This window comes from Diaphorina citri, unplaced genomic scaffold, assembly GCF_000475195.1.
Source record: "Diaphorina citri unplaced genomic scaffold, Diaci psyllid genome assembly version 1.1 scaffold10, whole genome shotgun sequence".
NCBI lineage: Eukaryota > Metazoa > Arthropoda > Insecta > Hemiptera > Psyllidae > Diaphorina > Diaphorina citri.
Genome location: NW_007377449.1, coordinates 444,581 through 465,417, shown reverse-complemented (window position 1 = coordinate 465,417; position 20,837 = coordinate 444,581). Strand labels below are relative to the sequence as shown.

The following is a 20,837-nucleotide window of genomic DNA, read 5'->3' as shown; positions in this document are numbered from 1 at the left end:
AGGTCGTGACACTCGTGACAGTATATTTATTACGTAAAAGTGTGCTTAAATGAAAAATAAGAGAAGGAAATCCCACAAATACCTATGTTCTCTATAAAATCTAGAATACCTACAGATGTAGGTAAGTATAGAGAGCTTTTGTTAGGTCTTCATCACTATCTACAGTAAAAAATAAATAGATGCCCATTCGGATTTTTTAATTTCAGCTAAACATTCACATTTGGACAGCTGCACTATCTGCTTTAGTAGGCAGTGCCTCTTCAGTAATGTACAAACTGGGTTTATTCCTACAAGTGAAGTGGTAAAGGATTCTAAATAAGTAAACAGCTGAAAGGAAATAGGCTAGCGGGTATGCTTAAATGTTAACAGATCTTTTAATACAGGTAACGGGTAAAACATAGGTAATAATTTAATTGGAAATTAATCAGTTTAAAAGAAAAGTATATAACAATTAAAAAAAGTCTATAATCACTTAATTACCTCAATAAATGGACGAGTTATAGCAAATTAAAAATGAAAAAATCCTTAAGGGTGTCGATGACTGGGTGTTTTACCTTACACCTAATAGAATAATGTACAATATCTAGGTATTGATGAGAATAGGTAATAATTTTGGATACACAAAGTTTAGGTATTTCTATAAACTTATGAGTAAAAATGTTTAAAACCTGTCGAAATCATTCAAAAATGATCATTAGGTACATCGAGAAAAAAAAAAATAAAGAAAGTATTTAGGATTGATTCCTAACTGTACCTATATCTAAGGTAAGTACTACTTGCTTATCTCAAATTTATTTAAAATTTCCTGCAGGATTTTCTTTAAGCTTTCCTTTTCCCCATGCATTTTCAGGATCTATCAACTTGTGCATTGATATAAAAGTGGTTGTAAAAAAACTTCATTACAGGAGAAGACACAAATACACTTATGTATTAACTAAGTTTAGTAACTGTTCGCAATTTAAGTACTGTTCGTCATGGAAGATGGAATTACCTCTTTTGTCGAAGAGGATAAACAAACCTAAGATCCATCAGTTGGTCCGTATATAAAGACGTTGGTCCGTCTATAAAAACGAAGACTATGTAAGTATAACATACAGCGTTGAGGTTATGGAATGTGCCAAGAGGTCGTATCATTGAGTTCCATTCAATAAAATATCTATGAGTTCACTAATACTCGAATATAATACTGCAGAGTAACTTGTATTCGTTTGAACATTTTGATTTTCAAAGTTTCGCTTCTGCTTTGACTTTTTGATTGGTTTTTACTGATATGAAATCTGTCTGAACATGGCCGCAATTTCTTCCTGGGTTTTGTTTTTGGTTTCGGGGACTTTCTTGTAGATGAATAACACAAACATGGCTTGCAGGACTGCGAATATGGTGAACACGTATCCGTGAATAATGGACTGTGGAGAAAAGGGAATTTATTATTATTTTTATAATACCTAATTATCAAAAGTTCTTATTTAAAAACGTCGCGTCAGCCTATAAAAAAAGCGATACTTATTACAAAATTCCTTTCAAACTGTATTCCCAGTTTGGAATTCTCAGGTAACCCAAGCTCAGGAAGTTCAAACCAACTTCCTCTAGTCAGCAAGAAAGGTTGAACATCTCCCCAAACTAGATTGTGAACAAAATTTCACGTAGATAAACCAAAACTTACCTCAATAGGCAAAAAGCCCAAGCCGACAATAAAGTTGGCAGTCCAGTTGATAGACACCGCCAGGGAGGTGGCAAGAGGTCGCGCCGACTGGGAGAAGAGTTCGGACACAAGGAACCAGGGAATCGAACCGGGACCCACAGCGAAGAAAACGACAAACATGATGACCAGGATAATGCAGAAGATGGACATGACGAAGATCTCCTGAAAGAAAAAGAGAAGAAAGAAACTTTAGTGACTCTAAGGAATATAAGCATTCTACCCTTCCTAATTGATGTAACTAAACCTACAAGGGCCAGCCTAGTTAGCTAGGAAGGTAGAACACTAGCCTTGTCAGGGATAGATTCCTGCCCGGCCCGGCGGCCCAAAACTTCACCCTAAACAGACAAGGTTCGTTCTTGGAACGGGCTACAGTTCAAGACGACACAGTCCATTTAGCTCAACAGTTCACTAAAGCACCGCTTTGTGCTGTCATCACCATTCGGCTACAGCTGAACCCGCTACAACAACAACAACAACAACAGCCTCTTTATTAGGAAATGAACCTTACTTACCACAAATTGCATGACAATCGTCAGGAGTACAGTGACGACAAACACTCCCATGAAACCAATCAGAAGCAGAGTTTTCCTGCCTGAAATCTCCACCAATACCAAGGACACTAGGGTCATCACAACGTTCATGGTTCCCATTCCCAGAGTTGCCCATTGGGCTGCGGTATCACTGAGCTGTGCCATTGTGAAGATCTTAGTTGAGAAGTAGATAACCTGGCGAGAAAACACAGATAAATTAGGATTGTTGTATCCCAGGTGACCCAGATCTAGAATATCATGTTACAGACACACATGTTACCCCGGAGAATACTTGGAGACTGTTCGGACATAGTCTTCCAGCATGCTCAGATTGCTCAGAGTATAACAAACAATTTTCAGTAGGTAATGAACATATCCTTTTCCCCGTCTCATGAATATGTTATCTTATGATTTTAATTTATTCTTGCATAGTTACGTTCTAATTATTATACAATAGGCACAGCTTTCAACAGCCCCTATGAAACGAGCTAATTTACGAGAAGAGAAATAAAAATTGCCGACCTAAATGAAATTATTGGCCTATTTCTTTATAGCGCAATAAAACGGTAGGTACTGAGAAAACGAGTATTAGCTATTTTTCCATTGAAATCCCTAATCACTTGTATAAATATCCTGGCCCATAAAATAACGACACCATTTGCTTTAAATCCTCGAAGAAGTTCATTTCATTAAAAGTTTGAGCTTATCTGTACTGTACGAAATGAGGGTTTCACTGTGGGGAACAACCTTCGTTTTCCTCGCTTATTTAGGTAAGTGGAATTTAATAGAGTATTTAATTTAATTTTCTCAATCGAATATTTCAATTCCTCAAACAGTTCATAAAAGTATTGCTTGTGACAGTAGGGTGGCCCTTATTTTTCGAAAGTTCGAAATTAAGACGATCCCCCTAAAAGTTCCAATATAAATAAAAAAAATCTCTGCAAAGTTTCAGACCGATCGAAAAAAGTTAACCCGTGGCATAACGAGCTCAAAGTTTAAATGGACTTTTACATGTAGTTTTCCGTAATTTGATGCATTAATTCGGGCCGAAACTTGAAAAAAGAGAAATATGGAAGATTTTATTTGATTCGGGGGTTTTCGAGGTCGCTGAATCCGAATGTGATAACCGTTTTCTCAGTTGTTTTAAAAAAAAACGCGTTTTTTCCGCGTCTTCGGGGAGCAGTGAAAATAAGGCTTTTTTGCCATTCTCTCGACGGTCTTTCTAACATTGTGGGAGTTTGGTTAGGTTTAGATGAAATCTAAGAACATATTCGGATTCAGCACAACATTTTCTATATAGATAGTCCCTTTCTGGGGTCTATAAAGATTTTTTTCTAAATTTAATAACATAAAGCGTAACGTTTTGGCCGAAAAAACGCGGAAAAAACACCTTTTTTGAAACAACCGAGAAAAATGGTTATCGGATTCAGCGACCTCGAAAACCCCCGAATCAAATAAAATCTTCCATATTTCTCTTTTTTCAAGTTTCGGCCCGAATTAATACATCAAATTATGGAAAAATGCATGTAAAAGCCCATTTAAACATTTCGCTTTATGGGACTATCAAATTAGGATATTTAGTTTCTAGGTTACGTATGGACATACTAAGGAGAGGCAACCCCATCAAAAGCGAAAATTCTATATGTATTTATGACAACTTGTCTTCATCTCTTAAATTTAAATTAGCATCTCAATTGCCCTATGGCGTCTGGGTTGCACCCAAAACTATTGCAGACAGTCGCCCAGTGGGGTTTTCTTTCGTGCATTGAATAAAGCCCCCCACAAAAAATGAAAATAAATAAATAATAATAATATAAATAAATACATTTTGTCCTGACTTTCTATGTTTGCTCAAAATTTTAGTTTTCACTTCAATGGCACAACCACCACCCGTTGTTTCCGCACCACCCGTTGTTTCCGCTCCTCCGTCAGAAAATGCACTCTTTTTGGGAAGAAGTATTTTCGGTGCTATAGGAAAATGGGTTAGTACTGCCGCAAAGGACGTTGGACACTTTGCTGGAAAAACTTTCAATGGTGCTGTCAAAGGTGTTACCAATGCCGGCAAAGAAGTGGGTAAATTTATAAATAAAATCTTTTAATTCAATCTCCTTTGTTGACTTCCTCAGGTGAGTATGGTAGACGACAATTTTTGATTAATTGAGGACTGTTAAAAATTTAAATTGGTTTAATTAGATACCTAACTAGATTCCTATAATATTGTTTTTTGTCTACCCATGAAACATATTTATTTTTATTTTATTGTTTTTAAAATCTTTTTTTTTTTTTTAAACGAAAAAATAAAATTGTTAATATTATTTGATATGTCTAACTCCTTGAAGAGCTTTTGGTACATAAAAGAAAGTATAATGTGTGAGCCTATACCTACTCGTACATATTATCATTTTTTTCCCTTATTATTGCGTACTCACCGCGTTAATTCCAGACAGCTGTTGTGCTACCATGACAGTCATTGAAATAAATAGTGGGATTCTCAGTTGCGCATTGGTAAACATCTCTCTCAGAGAAACTTTGGGAATGAGCTTGATGCTCTCATATTCCGCTCGCATCTCATCCATTTCGTCATGAACCTCAATAGTACCGCGTAGCCAGGAAAGGGCTGAAAAGGAATACAGGGAAGAGAGAAACAACCATAAGAGTTAATCTGTGTCTATTAAGGTGTGTCCAAACATAAGTCGACGCCGTCGATCGACGTCGACTGAAACCGTACACTGCCTCGACAAAATAGATTTACCTCTTCGCCTCGTCCTTCGACGTGGTCGACTATTTTGTATGTGGACACAGCTTTAGAAAGAGAAATTTGTATCAATGTGAATCAAATATTAGGTAGTAGAGAACGCCTCTAGTGTAAACCTCCCCTTGCGGTTACCTTCTTTTTTTGGGCTACTATAGGCTACTCGGCCCCGATTTAGGAGAAAAATGGGCCTCAGGGGGGGGGCCCGGGCCCCCTCGCCCCCCCCCCTGAATACGGCCCTGATAGGCGCTACAAATTAATTTTGGACATTACTCTTAAACAATCTCGTTCCATACCTCGTTGGGCTTCCAATTCTTGTCCTTTGCTGAGGAGAATATACTTGGGAGATTCGGGACAGAAGGGTAAGGTAATCATCTGATAAATGCCAGGGACCAAGGTGAAAGCTAGGAGGAGGGGCCAGCCGTCGGCAGTTCCCAGGAGACCTCCAAGACCCAGGATTTGAGAGATGACAATGGAGATGGTAATTACCAACTGGTATACTGTCCCCACCTGAGGAGAAGAGATTAATCGGTTGAGTCATATAAAAGGTTCATAAAAAAATAATTATTTGCGACCAGAGCAGGCTAAAATTAATGGACTGAATCGGGCTCTTGCTACTTTTCAATGTACCTACTTGAATGTCCTCAATGTTTATGATTACTTATGACAGTTGCCATCGGCTTTGTATGAGGTTGGAATAAAACTTTGTAAAGGCAAGTGTGAGGCAACAGATTTGAATTTAGGCTTAAAACAGGCATATCTTAACACCCATGAGGTTGAATGAACCCCGAAACCCAGGCACAAAATCTAAAGAACGACTCTGCCGTGAATTGAGCGAAGGATTTCTGATGTGCAAGTGCAGTGTGATACGTACACAAAAAACCCACACCGAGAGTCCGAGGCTTAAGGGTAGAGACAAACAACCCTAAAGGACAGGTTAAGCTTCTACGAATCTAAGGTTGATTTTCAAACTTACCGCTCCTCTGAGATGGACAGGCGATATTTCAGCCAGGTACATGGGCGCTAGACCTGCGTTCAGCCCGGAATTGATGCCGATCAGAAATCTGCCTAAGATGATCATTTCATAAGAGGAGAAGGCTTTAGAGAAACCTGAAAGCAACAAGAACAACCAAACATGAATGGTGAGATGAGTCACAAAAGATCTAACCAGGTTGCAGAGACATAGGGCGTTAGCTTAACTCTATACACAAAAAGTTCACTCTGAAGCTCAAGTGTAGGGACCACAGCCCCAAGGGATGAGTTAAGCTTATACGAATCTACGACATAGGGCGTTTATTATAGCCGATGGCCCTAATTAGACCAATACCAAAACATGAATGGTAATAGCGCCATAGCGCCTGCAAATATAATCCGCAAAGACTTACACATACAATCCGCAATGTAAGTTTGTCGGTTTCGATACCGCCAAAGGTATACAACGAAAATCAAATACTGACCTTGTAAAAGAGCGGCCAAGACCACAAACACGTTGTTAATTAGCAGACCGCCTTTCCTTCCAAACCTCTCGGCCACATAACCAGTAGCGGCTCCACCAATGATACCGCCCGCACAGAATATCGAGACCGCCACTGCAAAGATCATAGTAACTTGGGATTGCTCGATAACTGGATTGACTGTACCATCCGCTATCGAGCGATTCTTGAGGACATCCACGATCCACTCGGAAATGAGCTGAAATAGAATAGGGAAAATCGGTTAGAGCTATAAGGATCCAATACTCGTATTTTCAAGGTATGGACTGGGTTCCGTAGTTTTGGGAAACTTCCCTCAAGGGTCTTAGTTACATTTTTTAAGCTGATAGTTATCAAAATTCGAATTATGATCTAGCAAAGAAATCTATATTGATTTGAATTGAGATGATTTGGTTTCAATTGCTATTGATTCTACCTATTCGATGATCACCCAATTGGGTTGATTGGCTCTGCCGATTTGGCAGAAAATTGGTTGAGTCCCAATTACCAACACTACCGATTCCCTATGTTACACATTTGTTTTAGGTAAAAGTACCCAAGTATTATGGAATTATGGTATGATACCTGAATGTTTTTCTTATTACAAACCGGAGTTCGAGTGTTATACTTACTTTTTGAGGTGCATTGAAAACACCGGTGTTATATCCGTGTTGAAATGAAGATCCAAGTGCAGAGGCTGAGATTGCAAATGCCAATTTTCCATTTAAGCCCTGAAAGGCAAGAAGGTGAAAGTATTAGGTACGTAAAAGTAGAATTTGAAGATAGATACAGGTGGTATATCAGTAAAAATGTCGTAAATTCCAGAGAGGAAAAACACCCATTTCCGGACTCATTTTCCTAATTGAATTTCGCCGTAAAAAATAACAATAAAAAAAGCGATCAGTTAGGTAATAAAAGAAAAATCTATGGAAGGTCAAACCCATCCTTCAATTTGGGGATGTACCTCTCTCTCCCCAGAGGAGGAGAAGAAAATCTATGACGTCACTACGTATCCCCCACCACACCGAAAGCTATGGGAGTAACCACACCTCTCTATTTTCTCGAAAGAAAATTTAGACGTAGAAAAAATGCTCTTGGAAAATGAAATTGCTTTGGAGAAAGAAGATTAATCTTGTTTCTCTCTCCCAGCCGAGAAAGAGAACAGTCACTGAATTCCCTTCCCATCACGGGGATCAAACTGATTGCGCAGCAACCAAATAGGTAGGTAGGTAATATTGTTATGAATGATGATGGATTACTCGTCAGGCCGTCAGTTTTTGTCTTGGTTGATGAAGATAGAAATTATGTCTCTCATTAAGTAGTAAGTAGGTTACACTTATTTAAAGTATAAGAAGTAGGTAGGTACCTACCTAGCAAAATACTTTCCTCTCATATGAACGTCAACTTCGACTACCTGACTTGGTAACTATTTGAACATGTTTCTGCCAGCCTAGTTAGCTTAGTTGGTAGCGCGTCTGCCTTGTAAGCGCTAGGCCGCGGGTTCGATTCCCGCCTGGGGCGGATTTTATCCTGATGGGATAATGTTCGTTCTCGGAACGGCTGGCTTTCTCCTATCCTGTCTTCCTTCTCCCTTCGATTTCGGGACGATAAGACCTTAGCAGTTACAGTTCCCTCTGTCAAAGCTCTTTAAAAAAAAACATGTTTCATATCAATGTTTCTACTTTTGAACAAAATGTTTGCTTGTAACCTTCGCACTCATGAAATCAGGAAGAACATTATTAGAAAAGTAATAAACACACCCTTCTTCAAACTGCTCGTATTTCCAGACAATAGCTCTCAAGAGTCAAACAGTCATCGAGTTCGTAATAAAATGCTCAGCAGGTACTAATGAAAGTAAACCCAATAGACAGACATTGGAGTGGCGACATTAGAACAATAATAATAAGTCACGAACGTACTGGGTTGTTCAAAAACAGACCTAATGGCCACTGTAGAGTGGAGGACCATTATAACACTGGCCTGTGTCGAGACAGGTCACCCTTTAAAGGAATTTTTCTAAGTGCTATAACTTATATCACAAACTTTCTCAGTACAAAAGATTGTCCTATACCCCATTTTCTAATATTTTAAAATGGTTCACTAGTCGCTGCTCACTTTCAAGCTACATGTCCTCCAGAAGGCTGATTGCTCCGCATAAAGCACCAAGTCATAAAACTTCGACCTCGTAGAGGATTGAACCCGAACCTCCCACGTACTAGGCAAGTGTGATGAATGGCTACGGAGGTTGCTGGACCTCAATCGGACTGTTTTGAACAAATTCCTTAATTTGAACGCAAAGGGCTCATTCTAACCCGATTTAGTTGCCTTGTGTTCCCAGACAGAACACGTCTTTTACAAAGTTGCTGAACTACCTATCCAAATGCACCTTTGGATTTTTGGAAATTGGAATTGGTATTATAGCTACTTGTACCCAGGTATGCATAGGGACTAGGTAGCTCCTTACGTACCTACAGCACAGCAGTTGCTCATTACTCATTATGCATTTTTTCCCCGTTTGTGAGTGTAGAAGTGAATATATTGTTCTTATAAATGAGATTCTATGAGCGTATGATTTTCAGCAAGTCATGGGAGGTCTTGGGTTATGTTCTACCAAGTTTCAAGGATGGTATACTATTAAGTAGGTATGGCTCGTAAGTGTTAATTGAACTTCAGCAGTAGGTAACTCATACTCCTTATATTAGCCTGTATTTATATCACATACTCATCAGATAATTGAAGTCTCAACATTCTCACCCTACCTACTTGTATCAAGTATAGTTGAGCACAAGTAAGGATCTCGGAGGCTTACAGAAATAGATTAGTAGTTACCTTACTGAGATACCCACTAAATTTGAGAGCTGTCCTGAATATTGATGGGAACAAAAAACCTACAACTAAATTTTCAAATGCTAACTAAATTTTAACTGATTCTGTGTTGGCCTAATGGGATTTCTAACTCAAATTCTAAATAAAGGTAGGTACCTGGTTTTATTTTATCTCGTCCACATGTCTCTTCTTAGATAAAAATGTGAATCTCCAGTATCTCCTCTAAATGGGAGCTTTGGAAGTATGATTCTACTAGCATTAAATTCATTCTGCTCCATAGATTTTACTGTGATGTCTCTTTCAACTGCAATGCTTTTTTTATATAGTATCCAGAATGATTATGGAACATTTCACTGAGACATTACTGAATGTTCTTAGTTTCTGCGTTTGAATAAAATGTCCTTAAGCACACAACATGCTAGTCGTTATTTAAATTAGTTTACGGACCTTCGGCGACTTTTTCTCTCAATTATATCTGGGGTGCTTAATTGATATTCATATTCTAATGGATTCAATAAAAATGTCATGTTCCTTTCCAACTCTGTCAATTCTGTTGAGAGGGGTCTTAAATAATGTCGGGGGAAAGAACAAGTTTAGTCATTTAGTTACCTGCTGAAATGAGATGATTTTTTTTTTCTCTCTCTCAAAGTACCTACGTCTAACTTCCTATTTTTTACTCTCTTGCCCTACTTTCGCGGTGTCTTATCGAATTTTGTTGACATAAATGTCTAAGTCCGCAAAATTTATCATCCAGATGGAGTCTGAGGTAGATCATTTATCTTTCAGGCCCAGGCAAATAGCTTTGAGCTGTCTAAAAGTCCTGAAATTTTGTGTGGGAGACATTAATATCAATTCAATTTTTACAGCCTTTACGTATTATTGACTTGAGCCTTGAGAAATCGAAAAATTCCCAATGTGAATTGCTATCCTTATTGAGAAGGTGTTCACCTACCACCTACAGTTTTAAGGAGTTTTTTTTAACCGCAGTGTGATGTTATTTTTTGGAATTTTTGCTACTGAGTGAATTTTCTGGTTTCTTTGTGCCCGTGAGAGGAGAGTGTGATAGTGTGACCAGTGACGTAGACACAGAAAGTAAATATCTATACGAGTATTTGCATAACTACTTGCGTATTTTAAGTAGGAGCCTACTAAAATAAAAGTTTTAACTGTAGGTACGATAGTAACTTGGTAGGTAATCTTGAAATGAAAGGTTTTTTTTAATTACTTTTATCAATCAGGTATTCATTAATTAAGTATCACCAATCAGGTAATGAGGTAATCAACAATTTTAATAGCAACTCAATAATACATATAAATGGATATAAAATATGAGAATGAAAACATATGAAATATAAATGTTAGCTACAGGAATATTTTATGCGTTCCTTGAACTAGGTATATGGAATTCTTGAATCTCAATTAAACTGTAACTACAACACTGTATGCTTAGACAGCACAAAAATTCTGTTGGCATTGCTGTTCCTATAGGCGCCTAGCTAAATGAGACCGCAATTTCATTATTATTTTAAGTTTTAAGTGAAAGTGTGAAAGTACAAGGATCGAAAAGTTCTTGGTCTATTGCTAAGAACGATCTATGAATGATTGTATTATACCCAGTGAGACAGCCTCATTACGTATACTCAAGGACCATCGTTCCCAGAAAAACGAAAGGAATGGAGGCCTAAGTCCAAATCACAATGACAGACTTATAAGAAAGAAGGGTCCAAACCTGCTTAGACCCTCTTTGATTAAAACAGCTTAATGCGAAATGTTGTTTAGAATCAGTTGTTGCTAAAAGAATTATGTTTATATCTCCATTATTCAACAAGAATATCAAGATATACGAGTTTTTGTAAAATGTTCTGAATACTTTTCAATGGATGCGGATGGAGTTGTTTTACTCTAAACTTGGTTTTCGTTTGGTCCTTCTTGATTAAACCCCCCTTCACTTAGTTCAACTTAAAGGCCGTATTATGAATCTACAATCTACCGAGTGGTTAGGCCGAACACCTTGGTGAAGCAAAACCGAGGTAAAATCAGTATACTGTGGGTGTATGGTATGTAGACGGTATTATGGCCTTAATAGTAGAATAGTACTTACCCAAGTGTTTTAGCAGCAAAAAGTAAAAAGCGTGGGCTCAAAAATTACGCTGCTCCTCTTGAGCTTGCAAATACTAATTTCCTAATCCGACCTAGGTTTAACTTTTTATTTTTTTTTTTTTTTTTTTTTTTTTTTTTTTTTTTTTACCTACCTGGCTTGGCGGTCTATTTCCACTTGGTGATGCTGGTTTGGAACCATTTTCAGCTTCCTTTTCTGTCATGGTCAAAGATTAAAACTTTCCTGTTAAGAATGTATATGTTTCGTCGTTACCGCGTTACGTATTAATTATGTAAGATAAAAACACTCAACACATAAACTTAATAAGATCAACATGGATACACACAAAACTGTTAAGTTGCAAATAAAGCACAAGCGATGTAAAAAATAATAAAAATGTTAAATTCAGACGTTAAAAATACAAATAAATTCACAACAAACCGAGATCTTTATTGTATTTTGTTAGTATTTTTATTAAAATTAATAATGTAAAAAAAAGAATTGTATTTATTTTATTGTATACTACACGGTTGTAAGCTTGAGTGCCAGTTCACCACGGTCACAGAGTACCACTCGACACTCGACTGAAGACAAGCGAGGTATCTACCAATCAGTGAATCATACTGGAAGGACGAGTTTCAACTTAGCTGTGAACTCAAGGGAGACAAACCTTAACTGAGAGAGGAACTTGTAAACTTCGCTGCCATAAGATCTGACATTAAAACCCACAACATAGAAACAGAAACACTAAGCACTATGAAAACCCTGTCTCACCAGTTCTCTACTGAACTCTCAATTGAAACGCGCCTTCCGCTTGTCATAGGTTAACCCATGATAGAACGGAGAACTACGAGTCTGCGAGGTGAATGCTTTATACTGGGGAGATAATTTTGTGTTTCAGAGATAGTGAGATCTCGTACAATGTACACATATGAATAATCGAATCACTATCATTAGGTACCTTATTACGTGTATTGTGCACAAACCATAATCATGTCTGTCTTCAGTTTCCTATGCCCGCTCTTGTTTTATCATAAACTATATTATGTTCCCAAATACCCAATATGATAATGATATAACGTTGATAACATGTGACACAGCTCTCAATTTATGTTCAACTATTGATTTTTGCTCGCATTGCTCTATTATTTTATCAATTACGTTATTACAGGGTACAAGGGTACATTTACGTCCACATATGAGAAGTACAGGGTCCGTGAGAGTTTCGACTCCATCGGAGGGTTAATTTTGAAGGGAAGACGAAGAGTTTTTAAGCGGATATTTCTCCTACGCTCCTTTTTCAGGCTTGCGCGAAGGTGAAGTCGTAATAATGGATCTGTCACCCCCTACCATAGCGCACCCTAATACGAGTATTATAGAATTAGGGGTAGGAAGAGAATTGTTTCGGCAGGTAATGGTTGCATTATCAGGACAGGATATTGTTCTTTTAAGCGGCCGGTTAACGGGCGCCAAGGTAACGAATTGCCCAAAAAGTTTGTTAAAATTTTAACCTACATAAGACCCCACTTAAAATTATTATTGAAAAAAAAAAACAATGACAATAACAACAACTCGAAACGTGTTATTGAGCCATATTTTGTAAACAAAATGGGTGGTTCCTACAGTATGAACAATATCATAGTACCTACTAGCGGATAGCAGAACAATATTGCTGAATAGTAGGAAATACTGACAAGTATTGCCAGTTTCAAAATGCTGATGGTCAAAATAATCCTCGTGTACCGAATACCTTAACCAGGCAATTCGACTACCAGTAGTGAAATAGAAAGGAGCCTGTTAATCAAAAGTCAATTCATAAGTGTCACGGGCGAGGGTAGGTATACCCTGACATAAGGCAGAATACCTTGTTTATAATGCCAGCATAGGACTGAAAAGACCCTCTAATCTCGGAGGGTAGGTACCTCCCAGATATAAATGAATGATGTGTTTCGTGAAAAACGGCTAAATCAGGTATACCCATGCGATAGCAATACGAGAATAAGTAGATGAAATAGATTGAAAAAACCATACGTTTGTCAACCAGTAGGTACGGTTTCGACGTTCTTATCGATAGTTACCAATCTGTCAAGGATTGCACTCTTTTTCGTACAGGATACCTACCTACATTTTATAGAAAATGTGAACGGACCGAATGCTTTTGTTGACATACGAATAGTTTCCCGATGTTTGCTCAGAATGCACGGCTGTTTTTACCGATCAGGAAAAACACATGTGTTTTTCTCCATTCTTTCATTACTTTTACTATCTGGTTCATCCCACTTCTTGTTCGAATGTGATCTGCTTGGAACAATTCAGTACAATAGTTCAATACTATGTATTATTACAGTGGCGTGGCGTAAGATTTTCAAACGGGGAAGCTATAAAACCATTTATACAGAGTGCCGATATTATGAATCCAGGCTGAATAATCAATAATCACTTACTATTAAATTTTCCGTAAGAAGTAGAAACCAGGAAGGTTGGAAAAATAACCGTAGAGAGCAGTGGTCAGTATAATTTTTGGGCCCCCACCCCACAAGGTTTCTCAAAGGGGCTCCCTGGTTCGATAGATTGACGCCATATGCTCCAAAATTTGGCGTTTGGGGGCCCCTAAATACCCGGGAATGAGATATACGCCAGTGGTGGAGTGGCAGAAAAGCTTCCCTAGCTTTCATAGACACGCCACTATTAATATAATTATGATGAGTACTTCCATTATCTGCTCAGACTGCAGGAATTTATGTACTAAGTACATAATTATGAACGTAATAGAGAGGAAAATGTAGATTTGTGAAAAATACATAGGTATGTGTTGTGAATCACCCCATGGCTATAAGAAGGCAGAATTTGTTCAGTTCCGTTTTGTTCTATAGAATAGGATAGATATCGACTACTCTATTCTATTCAGTCATTATGGATTGCGTAATCTTACGTATACGCACAGGCCAGCCCGGATTAAGGGGTGTTCAGACGGTTCCCCCGAACCGGGCGGCACGCTCCGGGGGGCGGCATGTCGACGCGCAGCGTTGGCTTTGCCGCCCCCTCCTGGGACTTTGTCGCCCCCTCCTGTGACTTTGCCCCCCCCCTGGGGCATTGCAGTTGCTCCTATGATTTTTTTGAACAGGGCGCCAAATGAGCTTGATCCGGCCCTGGCACAGGCCATAACGTCACCAAACTGTGCAATCTAGATCTCTATAGGATTCAGAAACTGGAAGTTGAACGAAATTAATTTTCTCAATTGACCACTGTTCTCACTCTTTTCAAGGGAGACTCGGGTTCGATTTCCGACGAGGTCAAAATTTGAAAGTACCTATAGATATTACTCAATACTCAATTACTCATGTATACTCTGTACTGTGCCTATTTAGATGTGCTTCGGGTGCTATAGATATATTTATTTATTTTTGACGGGGTTCGATCCCCGAAGATCTATGAACAAATAGGAATACAGCCTGGTGGGTTCCAAGACTTATAAAATGTCCAATAGAGTTCGACCTTAGACGATTAATTTATAAATTGAGAGAACACATGGACAAAATATTAATAACAATGTCAGAGGTAACTCAAGACACATGCCATTAGATCTGGTCGATAAAAGACAACGACAGTAATTTAGAGTGGCAGAAACAATTAACCTTAGTTAACACAAGAATAATAGAAAATTACCTACTACATAATTATGGTTCCATGGGTGTTGAGAATGATACAGTCAAACCTGAACAAGGGAGACTCCAAGGGAGGAGATATTTTTCCTCTCATAGAGGGTTCGACCTCTTTTTCAAATGTTCCTGTACGTGTTTTCTATTTCCCTCTCTTATAGAGGTCATAAAGAAAAGCGCTAGGTATAGAGGTCAGGAATCTCTAGGTATAGAGGTCAGGAAGAAAAGCTTTTTTTCATGTGGTCTAAACACGGTAAAGCAATGTATTAACTCACGTAAACAGTTACCTAAACAGAAAACTCTCTTATAGAGGCCCATGACCAAATGGTGCTCTCTTTTAGAGGTTCAACTCTATCAGATTTCATTTCATGAGATTCTCTTATAGGGGCTCCATTTTACCAAGACCTGAGCATTGGTCTCTCTAAAATAGTATTCCTTCCTATCCAGCTTTAACTGGATTGTATTTTTCACGGACCATATAGGAATGGAAGATGTATTTATCACATTTAGGTAGGTGGGTAGGCAGGGTAGGTAACGATGATTAGAGCACGATACTTATCTACCTCTTTTTCACCGAAGCGAAATAGCCACGATTTGCATAGCTAAAATGTACACTTGCTCCTCGTGTTGGGCAGTCAATCGTGCGGTGGATGTTTGTAGCAATGTAGCACATACGAGTAGATAACAATAATAGAGATGATCTTTTCCAAGTGATCGAATTATCGTCAATGATAGATAGATGCGGATTGCTAAAAGAGGATGCTGATGCATTTTCATGGAAAATGATTTTTTCTAAATTTCAAATTTGTTTCTTTGAAATAATCTGAGTACACTACCTATACTTTTTCCATTCTGTTTCCAGAGACAAAAATTCTTGTTTTATTTACCACAGCATCAACACGAAGGTTTATCATTTAACAATCGTATAAAGTTGACATGAACCAGCTCTATGCTCTATTGTATCTATTTACAATGTTCATGTTTGTATTCTAGTCATATTTTTCTAAAATCTCATCCAAAGGAAACGGAAACTGATAATGATTTGAATACTCTCTGACACGGTCTGTCCACACATCAGGTAAACAGAAACAGCAGTGCCGAATCCTTCAGGGAAAGCTATGGAAGATTCCCTTCCCCACTGAGAAAAAAAAATGGTGACAGGGTGCCACAAGTTTAGGGTGGAAGAACTCTATTATTGGGTTACTTCCCCTGATTTAGGCTGTTGGAATGCTATTATATTGTGTCGAGTACAGTCGAGATATAGAGTACAATATTAGAGTGCCGGAACCCAGTCACCCGATTGGGCTGCCGGCACCCTAGTTTTTTTCTCAGAATGGAAGCTAGGGAAGATTTCCTTCCCTTAACGGTTTTGTATCATCCGCCCCTACTTACAATTTACCAAAAATAGTAACTGATTATTCAAACTGTGGATTCTAAGACCACTAGCAGATGGACAATATGGGCAATGGGTAGGTATACTGTATAATATGATTTTATAGCTCTCCCTTTAAAAAATCCCACGACACGACTCTGATAATCAGTAAGACACACACGCTCACACAAGGTACAGTAATTATTATTACTATTATTTTTGTTATTATTTTATCATTATGTGGATTTATAGAATCTACAACGAATGTAGAAAGTCATTTCCTACATGTCCAATACACGGGTCTACAATTCGAGGTTCATCGGGGTCGATTCCAGGGGTGAAATTAGGGATTGATGTAACAAATTGACCCTAATTTGTTTCATGGAAATTTGGATATAGTTTCTTATTAAGTTAAAGCTGCATAGAAATAAGGGTAGAACTTCATAGAAATTAAGGAAAAGGTTCATGAAAATCCTTCGACCATCGTGGCATCGCGTCGGATGAAAAATCAGCCCAGATTTTCAATTTATCCCAATAAGATTCCATACATCTGAACCATAAAAATAATGAAACTGATCATTACGATACATTGTTCATTTCATTCAAGCAACTTATTTGAAAAAAAAAAAAAAAAAAAAAACTTTGGCTTATACAAAAGGAAAAAAACAGGAAGGGGGGGAAAAGAGTCCAGGGGAGAGAGAGAGAGAGAGAGAGAGAGAGAGAGAGAGAGAGAGAGAGAGAGAGATTACCTACCTGTCTGTTAACGATTATGAATGGGTACCTAATAGGTACCTAGGTACCCATATAGGTACTAGCTAGGTACCTACTGCTCATCCGGTGTGAAATCTGTCTCTCTCAGTCTAGTCTAGAGATAACGAAAATCCAAATACGTAATATAGATAGGTACCTACTGATAACTAATACACATACCTAGACGAACTGCTCAACTATTGAGTTACCAATTGACACACTATACAAAGTCAGACACAAATGTTATAAATTACAAAGAATTAATTTGGCGATGTCATTAGTACACAAACTAAGGAGAAAGATTAAAACCTAGTACAAAGGTCGATGGGCAACTCATTGAATTAACGTAGAATAAGTAAAATAAAAATGTATACTAGCCTGACGTAAACCATAGGAAGCAAAATTCCTATTTATTTTTATTTTAATGAGCTCGCTGGTCGCGAGTTGTACTAGCCAGTTGGACATTAGCATTGAGAGACATTGTATGAAATGACTTCCATAAAAAAGAAGTGTAGAAAGTAATAAAATTGGCACTCAGATCAGTTTAACCTTTGGTGTGGGATGTTGTATGACAGTAGACAGTAGTACATACAGTCAATGAGCCACAGTAACACATTAGCCAGCTGCTAGAGTTAGATCATAATACAAAATTTATGTACCCACTTGTTGGAACTGTTATTCTATACGGGTACAGCGACATGCGACTATGATGGGAGGTTCGGGGTACACCTAGTGTCGTAAGGACAAAACTGCTTCGGTGGTGTAGTCGCCTAGTAATCAGGAGGGCATGGGTTCAATCCCAACCCGCCCAACCGAGGTATGGAATTCTATCCTCAACATTGTTTGAGACTTTGACCACAGTAATAAGTAGTAGTACGAGTAATTTACTGTTGTATTTTTTGGCTCACAGGTATGGCGGGTTATGGGCCTACCGATACCCGATCTTGCTGGTGGGGCTGCCACCTCACGGCTTGCAAACCTGCCTTGAGGCCCTACGTCCACCTCGGGATTGAGGGACATAAGTCAATCTACTGCTGTGTTAAAGGGACTAGTCTCATTGGGGTAGTATTGGTAAATAAGCATAATTTTATTACTAGATTATTATTTACTCTTACTTAATGCCTTATTTCTAGTAAGATTTCAAAGACCACACAATTAATACACACTCTCAAAACGACAAGCCGTGACACACGCTTCGAGTTACCCTCTGTTTTCCAATCAACGCCCGATCTCGCGAGTAAAGATTCGATGTGGAGTACATCGGAGCTTCTAGGTCGGTGACAGACGACGAGACGGAGGGATTTCGCGATCGTTCGCTGATCGGCAGCTGAAGCAACTTGATGCTCTGAGCAGCAAGTTCACGACGCAGGGGGTGGTCGCCTTCGATGTAACCCACGCTGTCTGGGGAGTCCTCACGATCCCCCATGCCTCCCCGGTTATCCATCTGCCAGGGGAAAAGATCGCAATAATAAATGAAAAAAAAAAAAAATACATAATAATAAAATAAACAGACAGAACCCATATTGCTCTACAATAGGCTTGGAAAATGGAAGGTTTAACGTCACTTTTAACAACTTAGGTCTTCTCGTGACGGGGGTTTTACCCACCATCCGGATCCGGTGGCAAGCTACCCGCCTCGATTTAACCTCACCCAGCCTCAGTGGAGCCGGTAACCCAGCACGCAATTTCCCAGATGGTCACCATCCAGGTACTAGCCACGCGCAACATTGCTTAGCTTCAGTGATCCGCAAGGAACTGGCGCATTTAACTTGCTATCGCCGCTGGCCTACAACAGGCTTTGCTTTCAAAACTGCAGAGAGCAGAGTTGCAAATTACCATGGAGAGCATGTCTTCCATAACTTATTATTTTTTAGAAAATGTCGAAGTTTTCCTAGTTTCAACATTTAACGAGTTACGCCCTCATTTTGCTTTGGATATGCAATGTTAATACATTTTCTATTCTGAAGCAGGCAAGTAGGCCAAACCAGTGAAAAATCAAGCGCTTACCTACCCTAGTTGTTAGTTTCACTAATATTCTGCATAAGTGCCTAATACTTACCTTTTTAAACGAAGACGTGATGATAATCTGGATTCACTTGGTTGTAGATGAATAAGAAAATTCCTTTTCGATTTCCAAAAAAAAATAATCTCTTTTATTATTTAAGTATTTTATAGGTAGGGAACTTAGGTATGACGTGTTGATTTAACGAACTATAGAGAAAAAAATCAATAAATTGATCCTTATCCTGCTGAAAGTAAATCACATCCATTTGAGAATTTCGATCTTAAAATAAAAATAAGATGATACCTACAGGTACAGACTGGCTTCAAAGTTATTGACCACAAAGTAGGTAGGTACACCCATAAAAGGGGAACTTTGGGCACAATCTATACTTTTTTGAAACCTTTAAAGTCTTAGATGAGCAAGAAAAAGGCATTTTTGCCAGAAAGTACCTACAGGTAAATAGTGTCCCTAATGCCTTATCATCTTATCAAAATTTGGTGGAGAGAAATATTACAACACCTTGTGAAAGAAATGAACCAAGATTTAGAAAACTGAAAAGAGACATTTAATGGAATTCGATTGTATTCGTCAATAATCTGTGATGATAGCTCGTTTTAGACTAATAAGTTTATTAAAGAAGAAAGAACTAGAATTTAGTAGCTCATAGATCTATCAGATAGTTAAACACATTTGAGTAAGTAGCACGTGACAAACTCCAACGAAATAATTTCACCTGCGTTCAAAGGTCAAGAAAAATAGTAAACGAACTTTAGGATCGAAATTTAAACACAACGGACCAATATTTCTTAAATTTAAGTTAATAAAATCAATATTTAAATTCACATTCGAAAATTTTATGAAATAAACTTGTAAGACGCACAATATTCAACGAAAAAGCGACAAAAATACCGATTTGAAAGGTTATTAAGAACACGACCTTCCCTTTCTTTCCCTCTTACCCTTTGTATGTTTGATCTTTATTTTTGTTTCCATTACTGAATGTTGCCTACGTAATTTGTTTGCGTTGGAAAGTTGAATCTTCGAAACAGAAGAAAAAGCGAAAATAATTAAAAACAATACGTAAGATGAAAGCGTGTACAAAATATAAATTAAGAATTCATTCATAGAAGAAGCGCAGACTAAGGGCAAAAATCGTACCATCATGAACAAATTTCACGTCGAAAAAATGTATTTTTCTGTGCGCTGGACATTATGCCAAATTTGAAAGTCTATTTATAGAATTTGAGAAAATGAATACCTTTTTAATTTTTTGTTATCTATTTTTAAAAAGGTACATGTGTGTGTACTTGAATCTATACTAAAAAAAAATATGGCTGCGGTGCAGATTTGTTTAATTTTATTCAAAATTAATTTGTTTCTTCAATAGTTTTCTCTTCAAATCGATAGATTATTATGGAGGTATGAGAATGAATGTGTGTAGATAATAATGCATCATTGGGTAAATATTTTGTATCCCTAATGCCCACATCTCATTTTACAAAATTTGAAATTCTTCATTTTCTACGGATATCTGCTGCATTATGGAGGTATTAGGCAATTACATAATGTATGTGACAAGTATTATGTATTTTCTTCTTCAAGATCTAGGGCTATCCATACCTAAAATAACAAGGTAATAATAAAAAGGAAAGAAACAACAAAGAGCTTCAC

At 37.9% G+C, this 20,837-nt stretch overlaps 1 protein-coding gene and 1 long non-coding RNA gene across 3 annotated transcripts; one reads left to right on the top strand and one right to left on the bottom strand.

Annotated features, from left to right (window-relative positions):
* Nucleotides 1–541: 541 nt before the first annotated feature.
* LOC103505775 (solute carrier family 2, facilitated glucose transporter member 1) lies at nt 542–19,367 on the bottom strand. 2 transcript variants are annotated; one of them, XM_008470142.3, is made up of 10 exons: nt 19,221–19,367; nt 18,366–18,605; nt 7,089–7,187; nt 6,442–6,676; nt 5,961–6,094; nt 5,281–5,494; nt 4,662–4,849; nt 2,215–2,427; nt 1,664–1,864; nt 542–1,406 (listed from the first exon to the last, which is right to left on the bottom strand). In XM_008470142.3, the coding sequence occupies exons 2-10, from the start codon at nt 18,603–18,605 to the stop codon at nt 1,263–1,265; spliced, it is 1,668 nt and encodes a 555-aa protein (XP_008468364.1). In that variant the 5' UTR covers nt 19,221–19,367; the 3' UTR covers nt 542–1,262. The 2 variants fall into 2 exon arrangements, with proteins under 2 accessions (XP_008468364.1, XP_008468371.1); XM_008470149.3 differs by lacking the exons at nt 18,366–18,605; nt 19,221–19,367 and adding an exon at nt 11,535–12,231 and having other exon boundaries at nt 1,263–1,406.
* LOC103505769 lies at nt 2,870–4,623 on the top strand. Its single transcript, XR_541188.3, has 2 exons — nt 2,870–3,002; nt 4,096–4,623. It is a non-coding gene; the product is annotated as an uncharacterized LOC103505769 (long non-coding RNA).
* Nucleotides 19,368–20,837: the final 1,470 nt, after the last annotated feature.